General features: G+C 42.1%; 1 protein-coding gene across 1 annotated transcript; it reads left to right on the forward strand.

The window, feature by feature from the left end:
- Positions 1-2,787: 2,787 nt before the first annotated feature.
- TTLL12 (tubulin tyrosine ligase like 12) lies at positions 2,788-24,320 on the forward strand. Its single transcript, XM_019544349.1, has 14 exons — positions 2,788-2,944; positions 6,681-6,856; positions 9,883-10,081; positions 10,997-11,156; positions 11,803-11,936; positions 14,255-14,331; positions 16,510-16,626; positions 16,720-16,914; positions 18,405-18,516; positions 20,457-20,608; positions 20,702-20,783; positions 21,257-21,325; positions 21,916-22,054; positions 23,353-24,320. The coding sequence occupies exons 1-14, from the start codon at positions 2,825-2,827 to the stop codon at positions 23,502-23,504; spliced, it is 1,884 nt and encodes a 627-aa protein (XP_019399894.1). The 5' UTR covers positions 2,788-2,824; the 3' UTR covers positions 23,505-24,320.
- Positions 24,321-25,381: the final 1,061 nt, after the last annotated feature.

A 25,381-nucleotide genomic window follows, 5' to 3' on the forward strand; every position in this document is an offset into this window, starting at 1 on the left:
CCGTGCCAGGGGCCCTGCAATGACCCCTGCCAATTCTGTCAGCACCCTTGGATGAAGAGCACCCGGGCCTACTGATTTGAACACATCCAGCCCCTCCAGAAGTTCCCTAACTATGTCATCCCTAACTTTGGGCCTGGGGGTGCCTCCCCTGAGTCCTTCTGCACTCCCAGTAGGGTAGATGTCCCAGTCCCTGCTCAGAAAAATGGAGGCAAAGAATTTGTTAAAGAGGTCTGCTTTTTCATTTGCAGCAATCATCAAATTGCCAAGCGCGTCCTGCAGGGGCCCTATGTTACCCGGCGCCTTCTTGTTTCCTATGTATTTGAAAAAGGACTTTTTGTTATCCTTAATCCTGGTCACCAGCCCCAGTTCCATCTCAGCCTTGGCCTTCCTAACAGCCACCCTATAGCCTCAAGCAACAGAGATATGACTCTCCTTGGTAATAGCCCCTTGCTTCCATCGGATGTACGCCTCCTTTTTAGCCCTCAGGCATTCCTGAATGCCCTTTCTGAGCCATGGGAGCTTTTAGCACTCTTACCCCGCTTGGTATGCATTGGGACTGACTCCCTTTGAGCTCGAAGGATCATCTCCTTGAGGAAAAACCACCCGTCCTGGACTCTCATCTCCCCAAAACTTCGGGATCCCAATGCCTCTCATGTTACACTTCTTAATTCATTGAAGTTGGCCCTCCTGAAGTCAAGGACTTCGGCCTTACTGTTAGCCCTAGATACCCTGCACTGGATAGTGAATTCCAGCAGGCGATGATTGCTATCACCCAGGTGGCCAAGAACCCACAATTCCCTCCATCGCTTGTAGCAAGGACCAGGTCCAGCAGGGCATTTCCCCTGGTGGGACTGTGCACCTCCTGAGTTAGGTGGAGGTCCTGTATCTCAGCTAGGTAATATGGTAATTCATGTCAAGTGCAGGAACGACTGATAGTGAAGTATTGAAGGCAGTGTTAAGATGCTCAGGAAGGTTAGATTTTGTTTTATAAATCTGTATGAAACACATATTTAACTATTATGACTACAGGATCCGGGGGAGGGGGCCAGGGGTGCACTGGGTCACTTGCACCCCCTTCCCTTCCCCCTGCCCCCACTTTGATTCCTGCTTCACCTAAAGTTTAAAACCAACTACCTGGCAGTGGCAGCAGCATTTCTCATCAGGCAGTGCTGAGGGAATCAATTGACTTCACCGCTCATAATCTACTTGAGCCCTTCTAAACTCTTCATCCCATAGGTGATAACCATTCCCTCTCCTTTTGACTGGTCCTGACATTCCACCAATCCAGCTACCCCTTGTTGTGTAACACTGGGGCCTGGTAGCTGCTTCTGGTCATGAAGCTCCTAATTTCACAGCCCTGCAGAGTGTTTCTTAACTCATTCCAATGACATCCTATTTGGATTTTGCTTTAGTCTTGGATGACATAATACAGATGTTTTACTAAGCATCCCTCTGTACAGTTACCCAGGACTTAAAAACCTCTAAGTGTAGAGATTCTGCTACCCAGGATTGGAATCTCCATCCTTAGAGGTTTTTAGACCCTGATAGACAATGCCTTGGCTGGGATGATCTAGCTGGGGCAGGTCCTGCTTTGAGCAGGGGGTTGGACTAGATGACCTCCTGAGGTCCCTCCTTTGCTATGATTTTATGAATGAAAACTATTGGACTGTGCTTCTCATCTATCCATAAAGTTTCTAGTTTCCTTTTTATGTGGAGAGAACTATGTGTTGGGTTAGGTGTGATGATGCACCTCAGCATGTACATCCCTGCTTCTCCAAATCCTGGAGCCACTCATGCCTCCTGTCTCAAACCCAGCTCTGAGGCAGTCAAACATTCTTGAGTGCTGGGAACCCAGCCCTGCCTTTTCCACAGATGCCTCCCAGCATTTTTTTTTTCTTTTCCCCATGGGCAGAGAGCTCTGGCTCTGAGTCCAGTGCCAAGGAGGGAGACATCTTGGGGGGCCAACCAAGCAGCTGGAGTGATGGCCAACTACTCCCAGCAATGAGGCTGAAATTGGTTCCTGGTTCCTTTTTCAAAGTGAACCTCTACACAATGAAAGGTTGTTAAAAATGAATTCAACATGCCAAACAGTTGGAATTTCATCCAAAAATGTATGTTTACTAATACCAATGTAAAAAAAAAAAAGCATCATGTAGCAGGTACTTATTAGCCCTGAATCTGGCTGAGATTAAATTGGGATTATGGGGCAGAATCCTTTTCAGGTCACCCCACCTTCTAACTGTTTGGCTCGTCTAATTCTTTGCTAAAGACATGCTAGGGTTAGGATTTCATCCAAAGATATTTACTAATACCAGTGTAAAAACATATCATGTAGAAAGTACGGAGCCCTGACTCGAGCTGAGATCAGGCTGGGATTATGGGGCACAATCCTCTCGGGTCACCCCATCTTCTAACTCTTGAAGAAGCAAGCAAGATTCTTTGGGTAGATGCCATCTCTTGGGGTATGGAGCAGATGTGATCTATTTTCTTAGACCAACTGAGCAGTTAGAAAAAAGTTCTTTGCAAGCTTTGGGAAACAAGCATCCTTCTTCAGGCAGAGGGAGACTCTCGCTTTGAAGAGGGAGCTGGGAACGAGGAACCAACCCTCAGGAGAAAGGCTGCGCCCTGCGCCCGGGGCTGCTCCATGTTCAGGCAGGCGCAGCCTCCCGCACTGAGGGAAGGGGAGCCAATTTGGCAGGAAACCCTGAGGGGCAGAGCTGTCTGCTCCGGGCAGAGCCAGCAAGCAGCCTTTCCCTTTAAGGCTCGTCCCCTCCCAGCATGCCTTGCTGTGCTGGGGCTGGCCGCCGCCGGAGGTGGTGCCGCGATGGAGGGGGAGCGCGCGGCGGAGCCCGGCACCTTTGCTGCTCTGCACGGCCCGGCGCTGCGCGCCTCGGGGGTGCCCGCGCGCTACTGGGACAGCCTGCGCTGCAAGCTGGAGGCCGAGGTGCGTCCCGCGGGCAGCGGCCCGGCCTCCCGCTTCAGCTTCGCTAGGGTTTTGCAGAGCCACGAGGCTGCCTGCTTTGTGCAAACCGGGAGGGGCGGTGTCTTGGCTGGGGTGACATTTTCCTCCTGCAGGCTCTGCCTCTCAGTTCCTTTGGGTCCATGCAGGTTGGGCTTGGATTCAGGGGAGGGGCAGCGAGTTTGTGGGGCCGCTGGCAGGGCTGCCTGGGCTTCAGTGCCATGAGCCGGGGGAGGTGTGTCCGGCGCCAAGGAGCCTGTTTGGAGAGGAAATCAAGGCATGGGTTGCGCACGGGTCCTGCTGTGCGGTGCCTGAGTTCTTGTTGCAGAGAGGCCCTGGCAGGATGAAAATGAAGGTGTTGCCCCCCACGTGGGATCTTAATGCCACACCTGAGGATGCGCTTTAAGTCAGGCGTGTCCTTCCCTCCTTAGAAAAGGCTGGGTGTCATGAATTAGATCATACAAATGAGAGCAGGTTTTCTTGTATGGTGCTGCCTTTTCCAAAATAGGGGCTGGAGAAACAATCCTACAAATGCATCAGGATTGCTGTTAGGTTGCCCTTCCTGCAAAGTTGTGGGGGCTGTCTGAAACCTGATGATAAGTGGTGTTAGGGTATCTTGGGTTTTAAAGAGCTCTGAGCCATGGATGCATCATGTAGCCTTCAGCACTTTGAGACAAAAGGAGTGTTAAGTATTTGTGGTACATAAAGGCTGGCAGTGCATGGCTGAAATGCATCCTAGTTTGTGTAATATTTTTCTCTGCTGTGTTCAGCCCGTTTTGGTTGCTAAATGTTAACTTCTTAGGGTTAAAATTCCCATTCTGGTTATCTAATTCAAGGATGGTTGTTGGTCTGTATTCTTACTTGCTTGTTTGCTTCAGATTAGCCAAAACTGTTCTGCTGTTTTAAAAACACTAGGAAAATATATCATGCTTTTTCCCTACAATAAATAACTCTAACATCCTTTCTTTTGAAACCCTTTGCAATCATGCATGTAGACTTTTTGTAAGGGGTTCAGGATAGCAGCCCAGAGCTAGAGGCTTAACCCTGTCATGGCGGCTGCTGCTAAATTAGTAGCAACTTTGGCTTGTCAGCCAATTTGGCAGCAATTGTGACCCATTTAAATCCGGAGCACCAAAGAGGAGGCAAGTGATGCTGAGTAGACTGCCCCTGCTCTGTTTGTTGTTCTGTGGAAAAGTTGTCAGTGACGGGTTCACTAAAAAGACATGAGAGTTGGGGTGAGAAGGACTCTTATTTTAGAAGCAGTATTACAGAAAAATATTCACTTTATTGGTAATTGATTTGCTATTATACAGGCTTGTCCAACATATAGCCCATGACAGGACAGGGCGAGTCTGGCCAGAGCAGCAGGGGTGAGCTGCATTTTCCCCCTGCCTGCACCGGTCAGTCCCAAGCGGCACATGGCTCCACTGCTACTTCTGCTGGCGGGTGCAGACCCGGTTGGGCTCCTCCCATCCCTAGTAGCACATGGGAAACCAGCTTCAGCTGCATGCTGCTCCAGATGGGACGGACCCGCCCGGGTCGGCACCGGCCAGCAGAAGCAACAGTGGAGCCGTGTGCCGCTCGGGACTGACTAGTGCAGGCAGGGGAAGGTGCAGCTGAGCCCCTGCTGCTCCGGCTGGGCTCATCCTGTCCCGAGTGGCAAATGGCTACTCCTCTTCCCACACACACCATGTTGGCAACATCAAGCTGGCGCGGTGCGTGTGGGAACCTTGTCCCTTCCCCAGCCCTTCAGCAGCCATTAGGAAGCTGCTGAAGGGTTGGGGGAAGGACAAGGGGTGGGAACGAAAGTATACAGTGTTTATTTTTGTTTCCCATCGCAGCACTGCAGGCCTCAGAAAATGGCTTGGCGGGCTGCATGGCGACCCGCGGGCTGTATGTTGGACAAGCCTGTATAATAGCAAATTGATTCCCAATAAAGTGAATATTTTTCTGTAATACTGCTTTTAAAATAGAGTCCTTCTCACCCCAACTCTCATGTCTTTTTAGTGAACCCGTCACTGACAACTTTCCTACACCCAAACAAAAAATCTGTACCCCAAGCAGACTTGTCCCCAGGAATGGACATGTTCACAACTCCCTGGAGTCCAAGGACTGGTAGTTTCTCTTGATTTTTACATGGAAGATGTTCAGCTCCTATGGTGATAGGCTGCAGCTAAACCTAAAATAAACATTTCCACCCCTTTGCTTCTCTCCCCCCACCCCCCACCTCCATTTTAGCTTCCCATTTTTCTAACATCACCTAGTATTCCAAATGGAATAGTGATTGCTAGCTAGTGTTACTTCACAGGGACTTAGTTACAGAGCTGAGGAAATAAACTAAGAGAATTAGCAGAAATAATTATCCTGAAGTACACTCCCTCAAGAAGTACAAAGGAAAACTCATTACTGGAAATAAAATCCCTGAGATAGCAAGCTGTTAATTGTCTAGAAATAATAGCCTGTATTAGCATGACTTTTGGGGGTTTGACCTACCCCAACTTGACATGTTAAACCAATAATTCTTCAGGTTACATTTCCAAGTGTCATTTTTTTCCAGAAAGATTTAAGACAAGAAAATATTTATGAAAGTCATTCTAATGCACTTTCAAACAACACCGGAGAGATAATGGTGTGTCTGATCCTGTCTGACGTAAGTGGCTTAGAGAAATAACCAAATAACTGCTTTGGTGCTAATAAGATTTCAAATTTGAGGGAGCTTTTTTTTCCTTTTTAAAAACATACATTGGCCTTGAAACTGTAAAAGTTGCTTTATTTAGACTCTTCCATTAGTTTTAGAGGTTCAGATCTAATAGTATCCGGCTCCAGTTGATCTAGTAACATACTTAATTTGCCAGGGGTGTCAACCACAGCTTGTGGGGCAGTTCTGGCCCATGGATCTATTTCTCCTGGCCTGTTAGCTTCCCAGAAGGGGCCAAAAATTCTGGGTGGCATGAATGGTGGTGGGGCTTGCCACCAAATTCCCAGGTATGGAGCCCCATGGGGAATGTTTGCTGGCAGCAGGGGAGGTACTCCATGATCCAGATCTGGCAGAGAGAGTGTAGATGGGAGAGAAGTTTATAGAGTTTGACACCTCTGATCTAAACTATAAATTATGATACAGAAAGTTCATAGTAAGATAAGGAAGGTTAAAAACAAGCCCTTGAAATCTTTCAGTATGGTGGTAGACAGTGATGGTTTTCACCTTCTGCAGTGTATGAAATCTTTCTGAACATCCAGGGATGATTGACTATGTGTTTCATTGGGTAAAGGGCCATGATGCAAAATGATTTTTCTTGGAAAGAGAAACCCTGCAGAAGGCCTTTTTCCTATTTCTGGACTCTTGTTTGAACTCCAGAGTGCTTCATTGTAATCCGGAGACTGGGAAACAAATTGCATTGATTTTTAAGTACAGTTCTATAAAGGCCCCCTGCTTTTCAGTTTTAAAAGAGTGTGTGAGATGATAAATTGAAGGACTAGAAGTAGTTTTCTGCCTTCATTAACAGGTGAAATTTCTCAACCAAATAAATCAGCAATAAAAAAAAGAAGCAAGAATCAGTATTATAATCCATCCATCTGTTCCTTGCCAAATGCCAGAAGCCTGTCAGATCACAAGTCAGACTTAAGTAGCCAGCACCTTTAAACAATGGACTGCGTGTTTCAGGTAACTTCTGGCTAGCATGTCAACTAGACACTCTTAATTATATGGTGCTTCCAATCTTAGGTGTTTGATGCTGGTGAGTTTTTTGGGATTATGCAAGTAGAGGAGGTGGAAGAAGAAGAAGAGGGTGATGAAGAAGTGGAAGAAGAATTGAAAAAGAAACCAAATCCTGGAAATGAACCTTGTTTCAAAGTTATTGTGACAAATGAGAACGGGCTTCAAGCATCAAATCCCAATAGGTAGGTTCTGGTTTCAGAGTTTACCTGTATTTCATTTGTTCTGAAACTTGTGTACTTAGCTTCTCTTCAGTAACCTCCACCACTTTACTGAAAGAAGAGTAATTGTCTGTTTCAGAAAGGTGATGAGCCCATATGTTACTGGGCTCATTTTACAGATGGTGTTTGGCTTCCCCCAGAGGTGGTGCAAGCACCCACTCTAGATACTTTCAAAAATACTCAGATGCCTATCTTGCTGGGATCATTTGACCCCTGCTGACTTCCTGCTCCTTGAGCAGAGGGCTAGACCCTATGATCTTGCGAGGTCCCTTCCAGCTCTAATGCCTATGAAATCCTTACAACAAACTCAATTTATAACAACCCCCTGGTTTTAATAATCCCAACAGCAGGACCTGATTTTTTTTTTTCTTCCTTCATCATTATGATTCAGTAGATGGACTGTGCCAGGTATAGTACACACCCTCTTCTAATAAACTTTTTTCCAGGTCCCATGAGTGCTTGTTCTAATGAGGTTGTACAGTATCTGTGCCATCTTTTCAAAATGAAGAAATGAGTGTTGACAAACTGAGGCTTGAAGGAAAAGGTAGAATGAATGATTTAAGAATAGGAAATGGGATTATTAGTGTTAGAACGCTAGGTCAAATCCTGCCATGTTGTTGGATAGCTAGTTGGTGTCCTTGGTTCAGTTTAGTTCCCTAGTAGTAGATGTACAGTAGCCTTATCACTTAATAGTCTTTCCAGAGAATCCAAGGAATGCCTAGATTTGGAGATTTGAACTACCCTGTCATAGTGCTTAAAGGTTTGTCTTGAGGCAGATTGTTTCAATAGTGTGTTCTAGATGGAAGGGTCAGGGGAGGAAGGGGAGAGATGTTACCCATTATTGTTATCGTCAGAAACTTAGATTGCTTTGATTGCAGACAATCACTTCTTCAGCAGTTCACAAACTTACGCCATTTGGTGCATGGAGATGACTGACCGATTCAAAGATGCTTTTTGACAGTCCAGATATATTGTTTGAATGCTACTTCTATTGTCTTTTATTGCATATAACATGCACCCTTTCCTCCAAAACCAGCTTGTGGAAATTGGGATGTACATTACGTGCAAGAAATACAGAAATCCCCATGGGTCTGGAAATTTGGCATTAGGGGAGTGATGGTAATTTAATGTTGCTCTGTTTCCCCCTGCTCACATATTTCTGGACTTGGGGGGCATGTATCTTTGGAACTGGTGCATGGGCCAAGACATGGTGCTTGGCCCTCTGACCTGGCCCCCAGGACAGACCTGGCATGCAGGACTGGGAGCAGGCTTGTCTTCCCAGCTGTTGCTACTCAGTTTCTCTGCAAAGATTTTTTTTTTTCCTTAACGTTTTTCAAAAACAAGCTTCATAATATATCTGGAGCTGTTACCTGCAAGAAAATATAGTAATAATTGGTGAACAGGGCTATCTGTTTATACGATCTGACTGTCTTAAGAAAAAAGAAAACAAATCTAAACAAAAATCTTTTACTAGTGTCCTTCAAAAGAAGCTGATTTATCATACGTAAGAAATGTATCTGACAAATAATTTATTTACTTTCAAACATTGCTCCCTACTAACCACTTCAGAAAATGTTTTAAAACAGTTACAGTTTGTATAAAACTTGTCTGTTTAGACTTCTAATAAATGAGCTGTCTTACAGGGTTTTTATAGGTTATGAAAGGGAACACAGCAATATTACTCTATTGAGTTCCTTCCCTCACCAGAAGTGATTTCAAAACCAAGACTGTTCAGTTCTCAAAGCTTCAGTCTTCAGCAGAGAAAGATTCTTTTTTAAAAATCACCCTTTTTAGTAAAGCAGCCTTGTAGCTAAAGTTCTTATTTATTGCCAGAGGGACTTGGAGCTGTTTCTCAAGCAGGGACTGTAAATCAGTCTCACTTCTGCCCATAAAGCTAAAATCTCACTTCCAAATCATGTGAGTGATTTGAAGTTTAAATTATCAGTTTGATCAAGTGTGCATGAATGAAGCTGAGCTAGAACACCCATACAATTGTAAATCTGGTTTGAACCCTAATTATATCATGAAGGTGAAATGCTATTTACCTTTAGAAGAAGCTAAAGGGCTGTTATTTGTTGTTGTTCTGGGCAACTGCGATGTTGCAATAATCATGAATGTGAGTATATGATAAGCTTAGTGATGTGTTCTTTCTTTTTTGGAAGAAAAGGCAATTTAGGGCAGTGAAAGAAATCAGACCTGATCTGTGAGACGATATAACCATCTTGGGGCGGGCGGGGGGGATATTTTCTGATTAAATCAAATTGTTCTCTCTTTCCTATGAGTTTCCTGTAGCTGAAAATAGGACATTACTGGTCAGGAAAGGGGGCTTCCAGTTTTGGAATTTTTTAGATAAAATCAGAGCAGAACTGAAACTGCCTGGGAGATTTAGGCACCGTATTCACTTTAAATCTAATGGTACTTGGGCATTGACAACTGAGCAGTTTAGAAAATCTCAGTCTAAATCTGTATATTAAAAGAGAGAGACTTGTGTTAATGCTGCCTCTCCCTCTGTAGTTTTTAAGGTCATCTGTGAAACTAGTGGGGATGGTTATATTGCTTCATCAGTTGCATTGTAATAAGCGTTTTGGTTTTTTTTTAAGATACCAAGTCTCAGTACCTGAAACATGACCACCTTTTCACATGTTTAGTGGAAGGTGAGCACTGCTAACCTTATTTATTGATGGGGACCACATCAGTGTGTCCAAAGGAAAATCAGGATGGCCAAGTGGAAATGATTCTTTCAGCATCTCAACTATTCACCATGTCTTTTGAAGAAATAGGAGCGACTGTGCAGTCCACTTGCTAAAAGCAGGACTTCCTAGTTGGGCTTTCTGCACCATCAGCACAGAACTCATTTTGAACGAAAATAACAGTTTGGCTGTTATACCTTCTACAAAAAAGCAGTCTTTTCTGTACAGAAGCATTGTACTTTGTACACATGTATACAAGAGGCGTATTGCTGTAATGTTACTGAAATTTCTCTCTCTAAGCATTTTTCTTATTGACCATGCCTGGACCTACCGTGTGGAACATGCACGCCAGCAGCTGCTGCAAGTTCCTGGTCTGCTTCACCGAATGGCAAACCTTATGGGAGTAGATTTTCATGGAGAAGTCCCGGATGAAGGAAGTATCAAGCAAGTGTTGCAGGAGATGTGGAAATACAACCAAACCTACCAGCTATCTCAGGGGGTAAGGCTTTAAAATGACTCTTCTAATCAAGAATATTATGGTGCACTTCAGGGTCCTGGTTCCAATAAGCTGGTCTTAGTTTTCCATGTCTCTCTTGTGGGAAATGCTCCGTTCAGAGGTATTTAAAATGCACCGCTCTTCATAGGAGGGAGTACCTTGAAATGCAAAAGAGCAGTGACAAGCTAAGTCTTTTAACAGGGTTGCCCACAAAGTTTCCCTCTTAACCCAAAGAAGAACATGCTACCAGGGAGAGGAATGAGGAGGGTGAGGAGTCTTGTTTCCCTTTCTTACACTTTTTCCCATAGCTTTAAATACACAAGACAATAAGCAGTCTCTTAACAAAGGAAGAAGTCAGGGCAGTTGTGCAAACAACCATGCATTAAGTGAACTTTTTATCAGTAAGTTGTGTTTTGTTCCCTAACTGTATTAAATGTATCCTGAAACTGCTGGGAGCTAACGCTGTAGAAGGGATTATTGAAGAACTCTTCTCTTCAAGCGTATTTTTAAAGTTACTCTTCTGGGAGTTACTGTGGTCTACAGGGTAATGCTTCAGACAGGGACTTGAGTTCCCTTACCAACTCTGGCCCTGATCTGCCTGTATAACTTCAGTTGAGACATTTTACCTCCATGCTTCAGTTTCCCCATCTGTAAAATGGAAATAATGGGTATTTTGCAAAGTACTTGACAATCTACTGATGAAGTGGTATATAAGCCTTTCTACTCAGTAAAATTTATCCTAACTTTCATAGTGAGTTTCTATGTTCCTGTAAAGAAAACTTTAACTCTTATTTGAATTGGAACACAGAAGAACGGCTTTAGTGTGCATGGTTAGTGCCACCTGTCTTACAGGATTCTTATTGTAGTGTCATGTGCATATTTTGAGCATTATTTTGTGATAATTTTTTTAATTTGTAGACTGCAGAGGAGAAGGTTCCTGTCTGGTATATTATGGATGAATTTGGATCCCGAATTCAGCATTCAGATGAGCCCACCTTTGCAACAGCACCTTTATTTTATATGTCTCAACAAATTGCTTACACTGTTCTCTGGCCTTTAAGAGACCTTGAAACTGGAGGTGAGTGTGTGTATGTATGTGTGTCAGTCACTTGTTTTTTATACAAAAAGTCAACTGAAGCCAAACTTTTGTAAGCCTTTGTCACAGTTAATTTAAGTGGGGGGGTTTTCCTTAAAAAGAAAACCTCAGAACATTTCAGGTAGTTTAAAAAGGTTATTTGGATATATTTTTAAATGGCATAAGGTACAAATATAACTTATTTTTGTGGTGTCCTGAGTCTTCCTAAATATGAGAAGGTAAGATGAAGGTCCTCATTTAGCCAAATAAATTCACTGCAGTTGTAGAAACCAAGGATTAAGACGCTCTCTTTGATTTTAGCCTGTCATCTAATGAGAAATGACTTGGAAAATGAAAGTGTTGACACTGCAAAATCATTTAAACATTCATGCAACCCTAATGTAGGAATCTTCAGTATAGCCCATGTATTGAAAGAGTTGGGGATGGATCCTCTGGAGAGGAAAAGTTTTAACTAAAGACCATCTTAATGCTTACACATGCAGGGAGCAGTGTTGGTGGGAGTATATAAACTTAAAATCGTTGCACTTGTCATGTAAATAACGTAATTTTGGTCGTAGGTTTTGTAGGGTGCAAAGAGGATTACTGATAGAAACTGTCTGACAAGAATCACTTTTATATTCTGTTGCAGATGAAGTGACACGGGACTATGCCTATGGGGAAACAGATCGCTTGATCAGGAAATGCATGTTGTTGCCATGGGCACCTGCTGAAGTATTGGATGTCAACTATTCTACCCCAGAGCCTTCTGAAGATCACTACCAGGTATAATCTTAATGAGTCTTTTAGTAGGACTGGAGTGATGTTGTAGCATGATAGTCCAGGAAGTGTATGAGAGGAAAGGATATTTTTTGTGATATCTTTTATTGGACCAACTGAGAGATGTAAGACAGCTTGTGCCCAAACACTTGCGTCACATTTTTCCCAACTATGCAGTTGATCCAAATAAAGATATTGTCAAAATATCTGTGCTTCTTTGGTTTAGATGATCTCTCTCTCCTGCTGGGGAAATGTCTGAAAAATCTCTACTTCTACTTTTCAGTTTTTGATTGTCACATAGGTTTTAATGATTTTTTTACATAATAATTACATTTTTCAATAGCAGAGATGTGATCAAGAAATGAACATGCTGGTTTCATGCTACACCATTCCAGACCCAGTATGTAAGACGGATGCCTTTTTCTATTATAACAGAAGTAATGAGTGTTCTGGAGAAGCCTTTCAGCTATATTTTACTTTTCAACCCAGTGTTGTATGGATTCCATACCGAATTCCATACAAACTGAGTATATTAACAGCTGGGTTTCAAGTCAGATGCTAGAGGCAGCTTCAGGCCAGATCATTCCATGTGTGTTGATTGTTACAAACATTCTAGTTAAAACTGAAATACACAAAATGATTAATCTTTCTGTAAGGAACAAGATCGTATTTACAACTTAATTATTCATTTCATCTCACAACTTTAAGGAATTGGTGGAACATTTGATCCAATATTTTTTCTAACGTTGTTTTATAAGCCATTGAATCCACACTTTCTATAAGTTGATAAATAAAATAATTTGTATACAACTAATAAGCATTTGTAGACAGCAAGATAGAGGTACACCTTGCAGACTAACTGAATCAGAGAGGCCTAAACTCTCATAAGCCACAGCTCACTTCATCAGAGGCTGTGAAAGATCATGCAGAGAGGCTCTCAAAAATAGTGATTTAAATACAAAATACATCTGGTGAAGTGAGCTCAGGCTCGCATAAGCATGTGCATCTGTGATTTAGTCTCTCGGATGCATCTCTACCCTGCCTTCTGCCTTAAAATCAAAAGACAGAGAAGGATAGCAGGAAAAGAGGAAAGAGAGGGTGGTTAGTGAAATTTATATTTCATCTTCTTTTACCAATGCTTCCCTCCAAGCGTGTAAAAACCAGCAAAAATATTTTTTCCTGAAATATACTTTCTTTGACTAGTTTCCCTTTTTAAATTTGATTTTCTAGTGAAAACGTTAACGATTTTTCCAGAACCACAAACTTGCTTATCGCAGAAACACCAGGCAACTATCACTACTTATGTTCTGCTATTTTAGCTTCTCCCTAGAAAATGTCTCCGAAAATTATAAGTTAAAATAGGATATATTAAAAATAAATTATTTGATTTCTGTAACAGTGCCTGAATAATTTTTAACACATAATACTCTGCATTTAAAAGTAATGGCTGTTTTCTCCTTCTGTAGTGAAAAGGATCAGTCTGTATTTCTGTGGTCCAGCATCTTGTGGAGAAAGGTGGCTAGGATCTGCCTTAAATTCCCCCATTTCAGTTATGTATAACTAAATCTCCAGCCACAGCAATTTTAAGGATTAGGAATCTGTGTCTGTGCTGGATTATGCTACTCTAGCAAAAAGTGACAATTTGTTTCCAATTTAAAAATACCAAAGACGTGGAGAATGGGATTTTCAAAAGCACTTGGTTTTGGCCTAATTCTCCCATAATTTAACTAAGTCCGTAATAAAAGTACCTCCTATTGGAGCAGTTAGGCTAACAAAGCTATTGATTCTTTGGCTGCTGAGTCAGTTTGGTGTACTTCAAACCATACATGATGTTGTTAAACTAGATCATGTATTTGTTTTCCACAGAAGACACTTCTGTTATAACATGTATATTATTAACATACTTGGGGAAACCTACATTGATCTTCTAAACAATGTGATTCGCCCAATATGGAGGGGAACTCTTGTTTTTAACTGGACGCAAATCTTTTATTTTAATCTTTGGGTTGGAAGGAAGAAAGGAATGTTTATTCCCCGGGTCAACTTTCATGTGCCAGTATTAATAAAGCACTGTTATGAATATTTAAAGGATAATTGTTATTTTAACTCTTTTTTTCCCCTCTCGCTTGCTAGAAGTACCTTTTTTCTTTTTTTTTTAATAGCCTTTTAATGGTTTCCTTTTCATTTCTGTCAATACTTTCTTCATATACTTAAAAATGTTATTCAGTTTGGCAACTAAATTACTGTTCATTTCCCTTCTAAGACTGTAAAGTCTGAAAGTGATTTATCTTACCTAATAATATACTTATTATTTATTTTTTTAGGCTATTTTAAATGAAAACAAGGAGAAACTGCCTGTGGCAATAAGTCCACCAGTTTATGATGAGAATAAAATTTTCAAGTAAGTATCTACAAATGAAATGCCTTAAATTGCTTCGTGTTCAGTTGCCAGATACCAGGACTGAGCGCAGGGAGTGGTGCTGTCCCCTGTCTGTGTGATTTGAGTGCCAGGTGCATGGAATGGGCGGGGGTTTTACTCTGTCCACTCCGTACCTGGGTAACTGGGAGCTGAGCAAAGGGAGATCATCCTGATAAAATGACATTTAGGAAGTGACATATAATGAAGACTCTTCTGAGGTATGAGCTATGGCTGAGGCCAGCTGCTCTCCTTGCGCCATTAAAACATTTATGATGGCACAAAGCTCAAGCAGACAGATGTCCATACTTTTTGTCACGCCACAGATACCCAAAATTGGAGCCATGACAGTAGGTGGCAAACACTTGTTCTGTTTTTTTTGCAGCAAATGTTTCCTTTATGGCAGGAAAGCATGGGCAGCCTTGAGCTACCCGCACACTGTAGCTGCCTGGGACAGGTGTTCCCAGGTCTTCCTGGGGCTGATCTTGCACACCCTGGGAGTTCTTCTGCAGGAATGCCCATGAAGCCCCTTGAGTGCCTGTCCAGGTTTTCCTGCTGGCAGAGGAACTCCCTAAGAATCCCTCAGGAGGGATTGCCTGGATATGTATATTGCACTGCAGTGTCTGCGTCGCCCAGTAAAATGGATCAGCTGTGCTGCGATAAATCCCAGCACAGCTGATCCCGGTCCAAGAATGATGTCTGTGTATAGCCAGAAGCTATATTTTTCCCTTGCATTAATGATCTGAATAAGAGACCGGATTATCCTAAAGGTTACATCTCCCTTTAAGATGGTATGTCATCTGATTTGACTGATGGTAGAAGAGATGGCACAAAATCAAGTATATAGCCTGTCTCTGCTATTTTCCACTGCTAGAAACAATTTTCCACTATTAGAAACAATTCCAAGAGAAGGAATAGTACAGATGTTCAGTCTGCAACTGCCCCCTCTCTCCTGCTCCATGTGCCTTCCCCACACCAGAGTGATCCCAGTCTGAAGAAGGCATGAGCTACTCCAGTCCTCCCATTCCTGATGACTCTGGTGTGAGAAGCAGGCAGGGGTCTTGCAGCACTGCTCCCTTTGCTCAGCTCCCAGTTACCCAGGTATGGAGTGGAGAGAGTAAAGCCCCTGCCCATTCCATACACCTGGGACTCCAAAGTGAGGAGTGGGCAGGGGCTTTGCAACCCTGGAGAGAGCTTCCCAAGCTTGGCTCCCAGTTCTGCCAACTATTAAATCACTGCCTCTGACACTCAGTCACTGAGCTGAGCAGCCGTGAGGGGCAGGCAGGGGAAGTCAGTGAAATTGGAGCCAGGCTCAGGAAAAAACTCTCCAAGCCTGGCTTCTGGCTTCCAGCTTTCAAATCACTGCCCTTACCACTTAGCTAAGCAGACGAGGGACAGCACCACTCCCTGTGCTCAGTCCTAGGTGCCTGGCAACTGAGCAGAAGGAACAGTATGGCAAAGGAACTCCAGTATGAGGAGCTGGTGGTGACTATTCCTCCCTTCTACTCCTGGTCTACAAGATAGGTGGGGGCAGCTGCCACCCATTCCTTCTCCAAACTATGGTGAAACCTGTCTCTGGAAGGCACAGAAGCCTTTTTCCCCATCTCTGCTTGTTTCCAAGAAACGTTAAGCTGGGGGAAAGTGTACAGATGTTTAGTCTCCCAGGAAAAACTCTCTGAGAAGTAATTTCTATCTGGTTGTTGTGAGCTCTTTTTTATTCCTCTTGGAAGAGCAATTTTTGTTCCAAGAGAAAAAAACTTTGAAAATCTGTACATTTTTGGTTTTTACTGGGAGAACAGTAATTCTCGTGGTAGAAACTGAACATCCATTCATGGCCTCAGATTCTGGAGAAAATAAAGATCTGTTTATGAAAACAAAGGATGCTCAGTGCCCTGCAGAGTGAGTCTATGTAAATTCACTTAGCAGCAGCTGAGGAAATGCAGACAGTGGCCAGGATTCTTCGTATTTTGTATGGGGGGGGGGAACGTATAAAGGCCTGTGACTGGCCAAGTGCAAAACTTGCCCTCCCAAATTCCAAGTCAAATTAAAAAGTCTTGTTAGTAGCAACATAGGTGCTTACTATTCAGATAATAGAATTCCAGTGGGGAAATGCTTCTCAGATTGAAAGCTTCGTTCATATAAATTTCTTTTGCTTTCTCCCAGGGTTTATACAGACATTCAGCAAGTCCTCAACAATTTGAAACACCCCCGTTTTGTGTTCACTGATGACGAGAGAGATGCTGACATCCTCTACAATTTTTCCCACTTCAAAGATTACAGGTTACAGCTATTATTCTGCAAGTACAATTTTTTATTGTCACACAAAAGCCCTGTTCCATGGTGCACTTTCTCTAAATGAACTGTATCTTGTAGGAGCCTAAGTGAAGAAAGACCCCATGTGATGTTGAATCAATTTCCATGTGAGAACCTCTTGACAGTCAAGGATTGCCTAGCATCCATATCCAGAAGAGTTGGAAGGCCAGATGGGCCAAGATGGCTTCCTCGTACTTTTAATCTTCATACAGAATTTCCCCAGTTTATCAGCTACTTTCAGCAGCGTGAAAGAAGGTAGGTCAGACCTGTTTCTTAGGTTTTCCTACTGTCTTTCTTTGGGTACCGGTCAGTGCCTTCTTTCAATTAAAAGCAAGCAGCTAATCTGCTGCCATTAAATTGTGTTGCTGCCCTCAAGTTATGTTCTGGGTGAATTTTATCTGGAAAGCCTGGGTTTTATTTTTAATATATCAAATGGCAAAATATGTAAGTGGTTCACCTTGAAATGCATGAGGTAAAATCTTGGGCCCCATTGAAATCAATGGCAATATTCTGTTTTAATCAGTAGGAGCCAGGTTTTTCTCTGTATGCCAATGACTCATTTTAGCAGTTAAAACTAGAGCAGTGGTTGTGCCTCAGTTTTCATCCTTAAGATGCTGTATTTCCCTGTGGAGGTGAAAACAGAGATCAGAGTTTGAACTAACCTTAAGCCTTTGTAGAGATCCCAAAATGAATCTGAATCAGACTTTCATTATACATTCTGTGTTGCCTTGCTTGTAAACTCTTCCCACTACTGCAGCCTCTTTGAGGTCCGGGGAGCTTGATAATAACTAACTTCTTGATTCTTACCAAAGGGGAAAAAATAAACATCTCATATGGTCACCAAAGTAAATAACCTCTGTCTGGTATGAAGTACCCACACCTGAGAATCAGCCTCCTGATTAGTTAAATTACCATCTATTAAAAGTTGGCTCATTCACCTGCTTCCCTGCAGCATACAAAAGATATTGTTCCTGAAAGACCTAGCCACGAGGAAAAATAAAGTAAGACAGGCTCAGAACACGGCCCTCTAATGCTATGTATTTTGCGAAAGATGATCGTGAAACCAGTGTGGGAAGAGTGGAAGAGAGAGCTTCCAAAATAAACTATTCCCATATAAACTAAAACAGATCATTAACTAGGACTACTGCTGTAGCTATTATTACATGGTTAGTTAGCCTCTGTCAACTGCCTGTGATTATTCAGAGCAACTCTTTTCTGATGCCTTCATAGATCAGTATAATTTATCTTGCCAGAGCTTTTCAAGGAGTGCGCCCCTCTTCAGATCCCTATGTAGCAGAGGGTAAAGCTGAGCTCTTCTGAATTAGAAAGATAGGTCTCTGAATCCATGAATAGTAGATGAACTCTGTGTTGTCCTGTAACTTGACAAGCTCTGAGCAGTGGATTTGATAAAGTTGTAGGTGGGTGTTTAATTTTTATAATTTTTTTTAAACATCCACCTACAATTTTCTCAAGTCAACTGCCAGCCAGGTCAGAATAGTTTAGAGCCCTGTCCCTACAACATCAAAAATGGATGATGTAGTCATGGTGTGTATGTGAGAACATGGGATTTAACAGTAGAAGTGTGACTGAAAAGCTAAGTATGAATCCCTGAAACTGTCTAATATGATCCAGAAGTCTGGAGGCATGCAGGATCTGACTCCTGAAGATTGAAATGTAGCTAGTAGCATTTCTCTCCAGAGATTATGTGCCCTTGATTACATTTTGTTTTGTCTTTTTTACTGCAGGGGAGAAGACAATCACTGGATATGCAAGCCCTGGAACTTAGCCAGAAGTTTAGACACCCATATCACCAACAACCTCAACAGTATCATAAGGCACAGAGAAAGCAGCCCGAAGGTTGGCAAACACAAACTTTGTATAGGGAGTGAAAGAGATCTGAAAACTTTATTTTTGCAAAGAACACAAAAAAAACCCATAGGAAAAAAGAGATTAGTGAGTACCTGCATTAAGAGGATGAATGTGATGAATTAAAATAGAAATCTCTTAGCTTTCTGTGACAGAGTTAGAGCATTTTCCAGTTTGCGTAGGGTAGGCCACGCCTTTTGTTTCGAGGCAAAAACCGTGCCCTGACAAATGTGTGGCTGCTTTAATGTAACTCAAGAAATCTTAGAATGGAGAGTGAAATCCTTACATCACACACAGCTGGTGGTAGCTGTAAATTGCTGAAGGTTAATGCTGCTTCACTCGGGCTGATTATTATCATTAGTTCATTCCCTTACCATACAAAGCACCTGTTGCAGCAAGGACGGGTGCATAACAGCTTTTTTTTATGGGAGCCAGTTGTGTGTGTGCTTATATCAGACTGTCACGTAAGCATATTATTGCCTTGTTATTTTTTTGGAATACAAATCTCAGTGTGAAAACATGTTAAGAGTTGTAACGTTATTTTAGGTCAGGATAAAGCTGATTAAAACCAGCTATACTTTACATATTATTAAGAACTTTTAAGAAAAAATTCAAAACTGGCTTTCCTGTAACCTAGCCTTTACTTCAAAAGCAGTCTTACAGCTGTGTTTCTAAGTCAGTAATCATAGAGCATTAGGGTTGGAAGGGACCTTAGGAGGTCATCTAGTCCAACCTGCTACTCAAAGCAGGACCATCCCCACTAAATCATCCCAGCCAAGGCTTTGTCTAGCTGGGTCTACGAAACCTCCAAGGATGGAGAGTCCACAACCTGTCTGGGTAACCTGTTCCAGTGCTTTACTAACCTCCTAGTGAGAGAATTCTTGCTAATAGCTAACCTAAACTTCCCTTGCTGCAACTTGAGACTATTGCTCCTTGTTCTGTCACCTGCTACTGCTGAAAACAGTCTAGCTTCATCCTCTGGAAACATCCTTCAGGTAGCTGAAGGCTGCTATTAAATCCCCTCTCAGTCTTCTCTTCTCCATACTAAATTAGCCCAGTTCTCTAAGCCTCTCCTCATGAAGTCATGTGCCCCAGCCCCCTCACCATTTTTGTTGTCCTCTGCTGGACTGTCCAATTTGTCCACATCCTTTCTGTAGCGGGGGGCTAAAAACTGGACATAGTACTCCAGACATGACCTTACCAATGCAGAAGGGGAAGGATTACTTCCCTTGATCTGGTGGCAACATTCCTACTAACGCAGCCGATCATGCTCCTATTCAGCCTTCTGTCCACTGTAACCCCCAGGTCCTTTTCTGCATAGCTGCTGCTTAGCCAGTTGGTCCCCAGCCTGTACTGGTGCATGGGATACTTCTGTTGTAAGTGCTGGACTTTGCACTTGTCCTTGTTGAACCTTGTGAGATTTCTTTTGGGCCAGTCCTCCAATTTGTCTAGATCTTTCTGAATCCTGCCCCTACCCTCCAGCATATCTACTGTTTCATTGAGCTTGGTGTCATTTTAAGTGAGGGCCTTAATTATTTTTTGTGGTAAAAACTTCCTTGGAGTACTGGGAAGATGTAGATCAACTGAGGAGGAACAAAATGTTGGACTGGGCCATATAAAGTAGTTTTAGTATCAATAGTGAATAAAATAGAAGTGTGATGACAACTGTTTGTGCTGTGTTGAGCGAGGAAATATTTTAGTTCTGCAGACAGACTTCAGTATAGGAGGGAGCACGCAAACGATTAATTTATTAATAAAGGAATTAGTACCAGCTATGCGTTTCACTTGTTGAAAAGAAAACTGACTCGAATATACTGATAGAAAATCTTGGATCATCAAAACCCACTGATAAGCATTTCTGACTTTGCCTACTGAACATTTTCTTCATTCCTTAAGGTTTAGTTGCATTTACTCTTCCTTTTTTCTTTCAGGTAGTGTCTAAGTATATTGAAAATCCAGTCTTGTTTCAGCGGGAAGATGTGGGGATGGTTAAATTTGACATTCGCTATGTTGTTTTGCTGCGATCTGTAAACCCGCTCAAGCTGTATGTTTATGATGTATTTTGGCTGCGCTTCTCAAATCGGTAATAATTGTTTCCTAGGACTGAAAGACTTAAGTTGTCTTGGCTTTCTGTGACCATGTGTAATTAACAGAATCTCTCCCTTCTGTTGGTTAGAGCATTTTCTCTTGATGAATTGGATGACTACGAGAAGCATTTTACAGTCATGAACTATGTTCCTGGTGTAACACTAAAACAAGTAAGTGAACAATTTGAGGGACACAGGGAAGTACATTTTTCAGTCCCATGGAGTGCTAACAGATCCTTTTTCTGGACTTACCAGATGCAACCTCAAGGCATTAAATCTACAGCTGTTACCTGGAAAGCAGATCAAGAAACATAGTGACAGAGGATGGCACAGTTCTTGGACCTTTATTAAAAATGACCATGTAGGGAAAAATGGTTAAAAGTATTAAAACAATATTACTGGTGCCACATTTATAGTATACAGCAGTTTTATCACCTCTCTGCTCCTGAGTAGATGCAAAGAAGGACTGAAGTGAGCAGTTGCTGTTTCTATATTTATTTTGCAATTTAAGCCAAATATGTTTCGAATCCCATAGCTCATACCCAACCTTTTCCCATATAAAAAATAATCATCAGTTTTTGTTGAGAATCAAAGAAAAATGATTCCCAACATTTAATTATTTATTATCATTTAAATTATTTTAGGTACACTGTGATGAATTTATTCTTCTCTTTGAGAAACAGTATCCTGAATATCCCTGGACAACTGTAAAAGTAAGCCAAGAAGTTCATCTCCCCCCACCCCAGCAAAGGTGTTTTGCCAAAATTATTGTTTTTCCTTCCATACTAAACCTTCTGGTGATGCACATCATGCGGCATATCAAAAGCCCATTGGTCCAGTATGTTAGCAACTACTAATGGGAAAGGCCAAGCAACCAGTGTTACTGTTATTTTAGGGTTTAAAGTTAATTGTTTGTTTGCATGGTCTGTTGAACTTGAAACAGACTTGCTGCTTATGGGCATTAGAAACAGGACCCTGTTGCCTGTTTCCCCCTGCTGCTGTAGGAACTTGTTGCAGGGACCCACAGAGGTTCAACAAAACAGTTCCATGTCCAGGGCAGTGTTGATGCACAGTGCAGCACTGGCCACCATGCCACTGGCAGGAGCATTGTGGCCAAAAGACCTGGAGTGGGGGCCCAGCCAGAGTTGCCACTGCTACTATTTGGCTGGGCTGGGGCCATGCTTCATGCCACACCATAGAGTGGAGATGGAATCTGTTGGTGTTGCAACGATGCTTCTTGTTTCTCAAAGTATTCTTTCAGGCACTTGCATTTTGAGCAACTAACTACTTTTCCTGTTACTAGGTGGATATCTTTAAGGTGTTTGCTGAACTATTCCAAGCTGCTTCAGCTAAACCTGCACCATTTGGCATTTGTGACTATACATCATCGCGAGCAGTATATGCCATTGATTTGATGCTTAAGTGGGATACCACCAGAGATGGTAAGATGTTTCTCTTGTTTTGAACTGATTCTGTTTCCAGATCTATTCCTGGAATTTGCTTTCTTGCGTCTTTAAGATTTTTCTGTTTTAAGCGGAGGGGGCACCATGATGTCAGTGTAGTTTTATTAAAGTATAAATGTCTTTGGAGCTGCAAATGGTTGAGGTTAGGTTCTGGTCCTGCATCTGTCTAGTCTCTATTCAGCCATTGTTGATTCCTTTTTGATGTAAACAGTTAGAGAAAGATGTGTATGAAGCGTCACAGCTGTCTATTGTAGCATGGAGCAGTCTTGCCTATTGCAGTGGTGGTCCTTCTGGACAACAAAAACATCTGTTACTAAAAGTAACCCTAGTGTTGGGTTACTTTGGCCTGGATGCTCAAAGATGAACCTGTCTGCCTTGTTAGGTACCTGCTCCATCAGCAAGGTGCTACTGAAATTCTCAGATCCACCACACAGCTGTGGTCTAATCCACTATGTAAGGCTTAATCCCCTGTGTACTAGAACTAGGGGGCACCCACTGAAATTAGTAGGTGACAGGTTTAAAGCTAACAAGAGAGAGTACTTTTTTGCATAGTGCACTGTTAACTTGAGGAATTCATTGCCACAGGAGATAGAGGTAGATAGGACAGCCATATTCAAAAAGAGGCTGGGTAAATTCTAGGATGATGGGCCTATGGCTATTGGTTGGAGATGTTTCTTTTGGCATCTCTAAACTAATACATGATGGATACTAGGGAAGGTGTTGAATAGATCAGTCTAGAGAGATCTAGTTCAATGGTCTTCCTCTAGCAGGAGCGCTCAACTTTTTGGTCCTATGGGACAGATGAGTGGAGCTAGGCCCCTCTGCAGGCTAGATCAGACCTTAGGGCATGGCACTGCCTGCTTCTGCCCCCTGCACACTGGGATTGGGTCTAGGGGACTGGTGTCCCCCTTTCCACCTGCCAGGATTGGGTCCTGGGGACTAGTACCACCCTCTCTGTCCCCCACACAAAGATTGGGCCCTGGTGTCTAGCAGTGCCTCTGCCCAGCCCGGTGTGCTGGGATTGGTTGCTGATCCAGTGCACAAAGCCCAGGGTTCTTGATGGGTCTGGAGATTTGGCAGCAGGGGAGCAGTAGCACCACTCCCCCAATGCCGGATTTCAGACATACGGGGAGTCCTGCAGGGTGGATCTGGCCCATCCACATCTGTCATTGTCAGAGATAGGATACTGGGCTGATGGGCCCTTGGTCTGACCAAGTATGGCATTTAGGTTCTTATGTATCTCTCATTTTTAAAAGATAGTATTTGTTTGCTTTTAGGGAAAAGGATTATGCTACCTCAAATCCTGGAGGTGAACTTTAACCCTGATTGTGACAGAGCCTGCAAATACCACCCAACATTTTTTAATAATGTCTTCAGCACCCTGTTTCTGGATGAAACAGATAATTGTCATGTAACATGCATTGTCTAGTCCCATAAGGCTTTTTTTTTTTTTTTTTTGCTTCTTTTACAGATATGCTTAACAGCAATATTTATATTTGAGTTCTGTGACCTTATACAAATATTTTCCTATATTGGTAACCAGGAAATGTGTTGCATCAGACAAATGTTATAAACTGCATTTGTAATCAGTTGCCTGCATTTTCTTTGTTGTGCTTAGTTTTATATACTACCACCTTGTGTTGACCAAATATCTTTTTTTTAAATAAAAACTAGTGACAACTACAGAAGTACAACAGTAACTGGAACAATCAACTTGCCATTTCTCAGGTAGCCTAATATGTCTTTCTTACCTAGTGGAAAGTGTTTTATGGTCTTGCTGTGTTGGTGCTGAAACCATTATTTACTGAATAGTTCTGTTTAACATCGTGCATCATTTTGTCATCTGCATAATACTATGTTTTCCATCACAACTGCAGAAAGCAAGATCATTTAAGGCTGCACCTGGCAATTTCAGCAAGTAAACTAATTTAGGAAGCTTGGTCACAAGAAATTAAGTTTTTCAATTAAAGGTCATTGTACTTTCTCAAAAACTAGTCACAGCTACTGAAATTCAGGTGTAAAATCAGTGGTGATCTATGAACATCTTTCACAGTCTGGTCCTTGGCTACTGGCATGCATGCGAATACTAACTTACATAACAGAAGAGCCATCTTTTCTACCTATCGTGCAACTGATTCTTCTTCTTCTTCTTCCACAGTTATAGTTTTTTAAGTAAAAGCATTAAAATCTTAGTTTATTTCTTACTGAAGACAGCAGAAACGGACAGGAAAATGTGTCACTGATTTAAAAAAAAAATCCAGTACATTCAATTAATGAGAATGCCAAGGTGGCTGCTTAAGTAAGAGAAGATGCCACTTGCCAAATCACTGAAAAATCTTAGAACTGTGTTTCTATTTCAGCTAGAAAAAAAGCATTTTGATCCTTTGGCTTCTTCAGAATTTAGGGCTCCAAAAGTCCCCCATTGCATAACAGCGCTAGCCAAATTAAATACTAAGGGATGGTATGTAAACTGATGTATGAAAAAAGTCAGAATAAACTTACTAAAGTTTCACCTTCCCTTATGTCTTTTGTGTCATCCTTTCAAGCTCTTCCTCGGAAACAGGTTATGGCCTCCAAACCTCAGCTGTTCTGAGATAAATGGAGAAGTTTTAAGGACCAGAGCATCTGATAAGATGAAATCCACTTAGTCTGCTCTCCAGGTCCTTCCCTCCATGTGTTCTCCTGCCATCTCTTTGGCATATTCTTATGACTTCGGCTAAAGTCCAAACATGAAGAGGACAACATAATGGGAAAACAAGAGTTCTTATGTGCTTTTATACGATGGTCTCTATAAAGTGTCTCTTTTTTTTATGGCAGTAACAAATCAACAGTACAGTGTCACCTCATTTCTGAATTTTACTGAGAAAAGCTACCTCTTGATTGCTGTATTGCATATTAATAAACAATTTTAACTCATCTGCTCTTTTTGCTAAAAGGAAACTGCATGACAGAAATTTAACACATTAGTGAAGTTGATTTTTGTGGCTGTCAACAAAGAGCTATAAAACTTTAGTATATATTCCCTTACGATTAACCATAAGCTTGTATTAATATTGTACTTTAGCCAGACAAATTATTGAGCTCCATTACAGGGATAACTGGATGAAATTTGTTGTATTGTGTGCTGCAGGAAGTCAGACTACAAGATTAATCTAAAAGGTCCTTTAGCCTTAACCTCTTTAAGAATCTATTTTCTTAAAGTGTATTATTTCTTGAAGCATTAGCATATTCAAAAGACAGTAGTGGAAATTATTTTAAATGCAAGCCTTATGCAACCTGAACCCTAGGGTAGTGAAAATATACATC

This window comes from Crocodylus porosus, unplaced genomic scaffold (assembly GCF_001723895.1).
Source record: "Crocodylus porosus isolate Cpor-Errol unplaced genomic scaffold, CroPor_comp1, whole genome shotgun sequence".
In the NCBI taxonomy this organism is placed as follows: Eukaryota; Metazoa; Chordata; order Crocodylia; family Crocodylidae; genus Crocodylus; species Crocodylus porosus.

What these genes read in the sequence shown, in the direction of transcription:
- TTLL12 (XM_019544349.1), top strand. Translation starts at nt 2,825, where the DNA reads ATGGAGGGGGAGCGCGCGGCGGAGCCCGGCACCTTTGCTGCTCTGCAC. An exon ending in GCTGCAAGCTGGAGGCCGAG is followed by an intron (nt 2,945 to 6,680) that starts GTGCGTCCCGCG and finishes TTCCAATCTTAG; the next exon opens with GTGTTTGATGCTGGTGAGTT. An exon ending in CCTACCAGCTATCTCAGGGG is followed by an intron (nt 10,082 to 10,996) that starts GTAAGGCTTTAA and finishes TTTAATTTGTAG; the next exon opens with ACTGCAGAGGAGAAGGTTCC.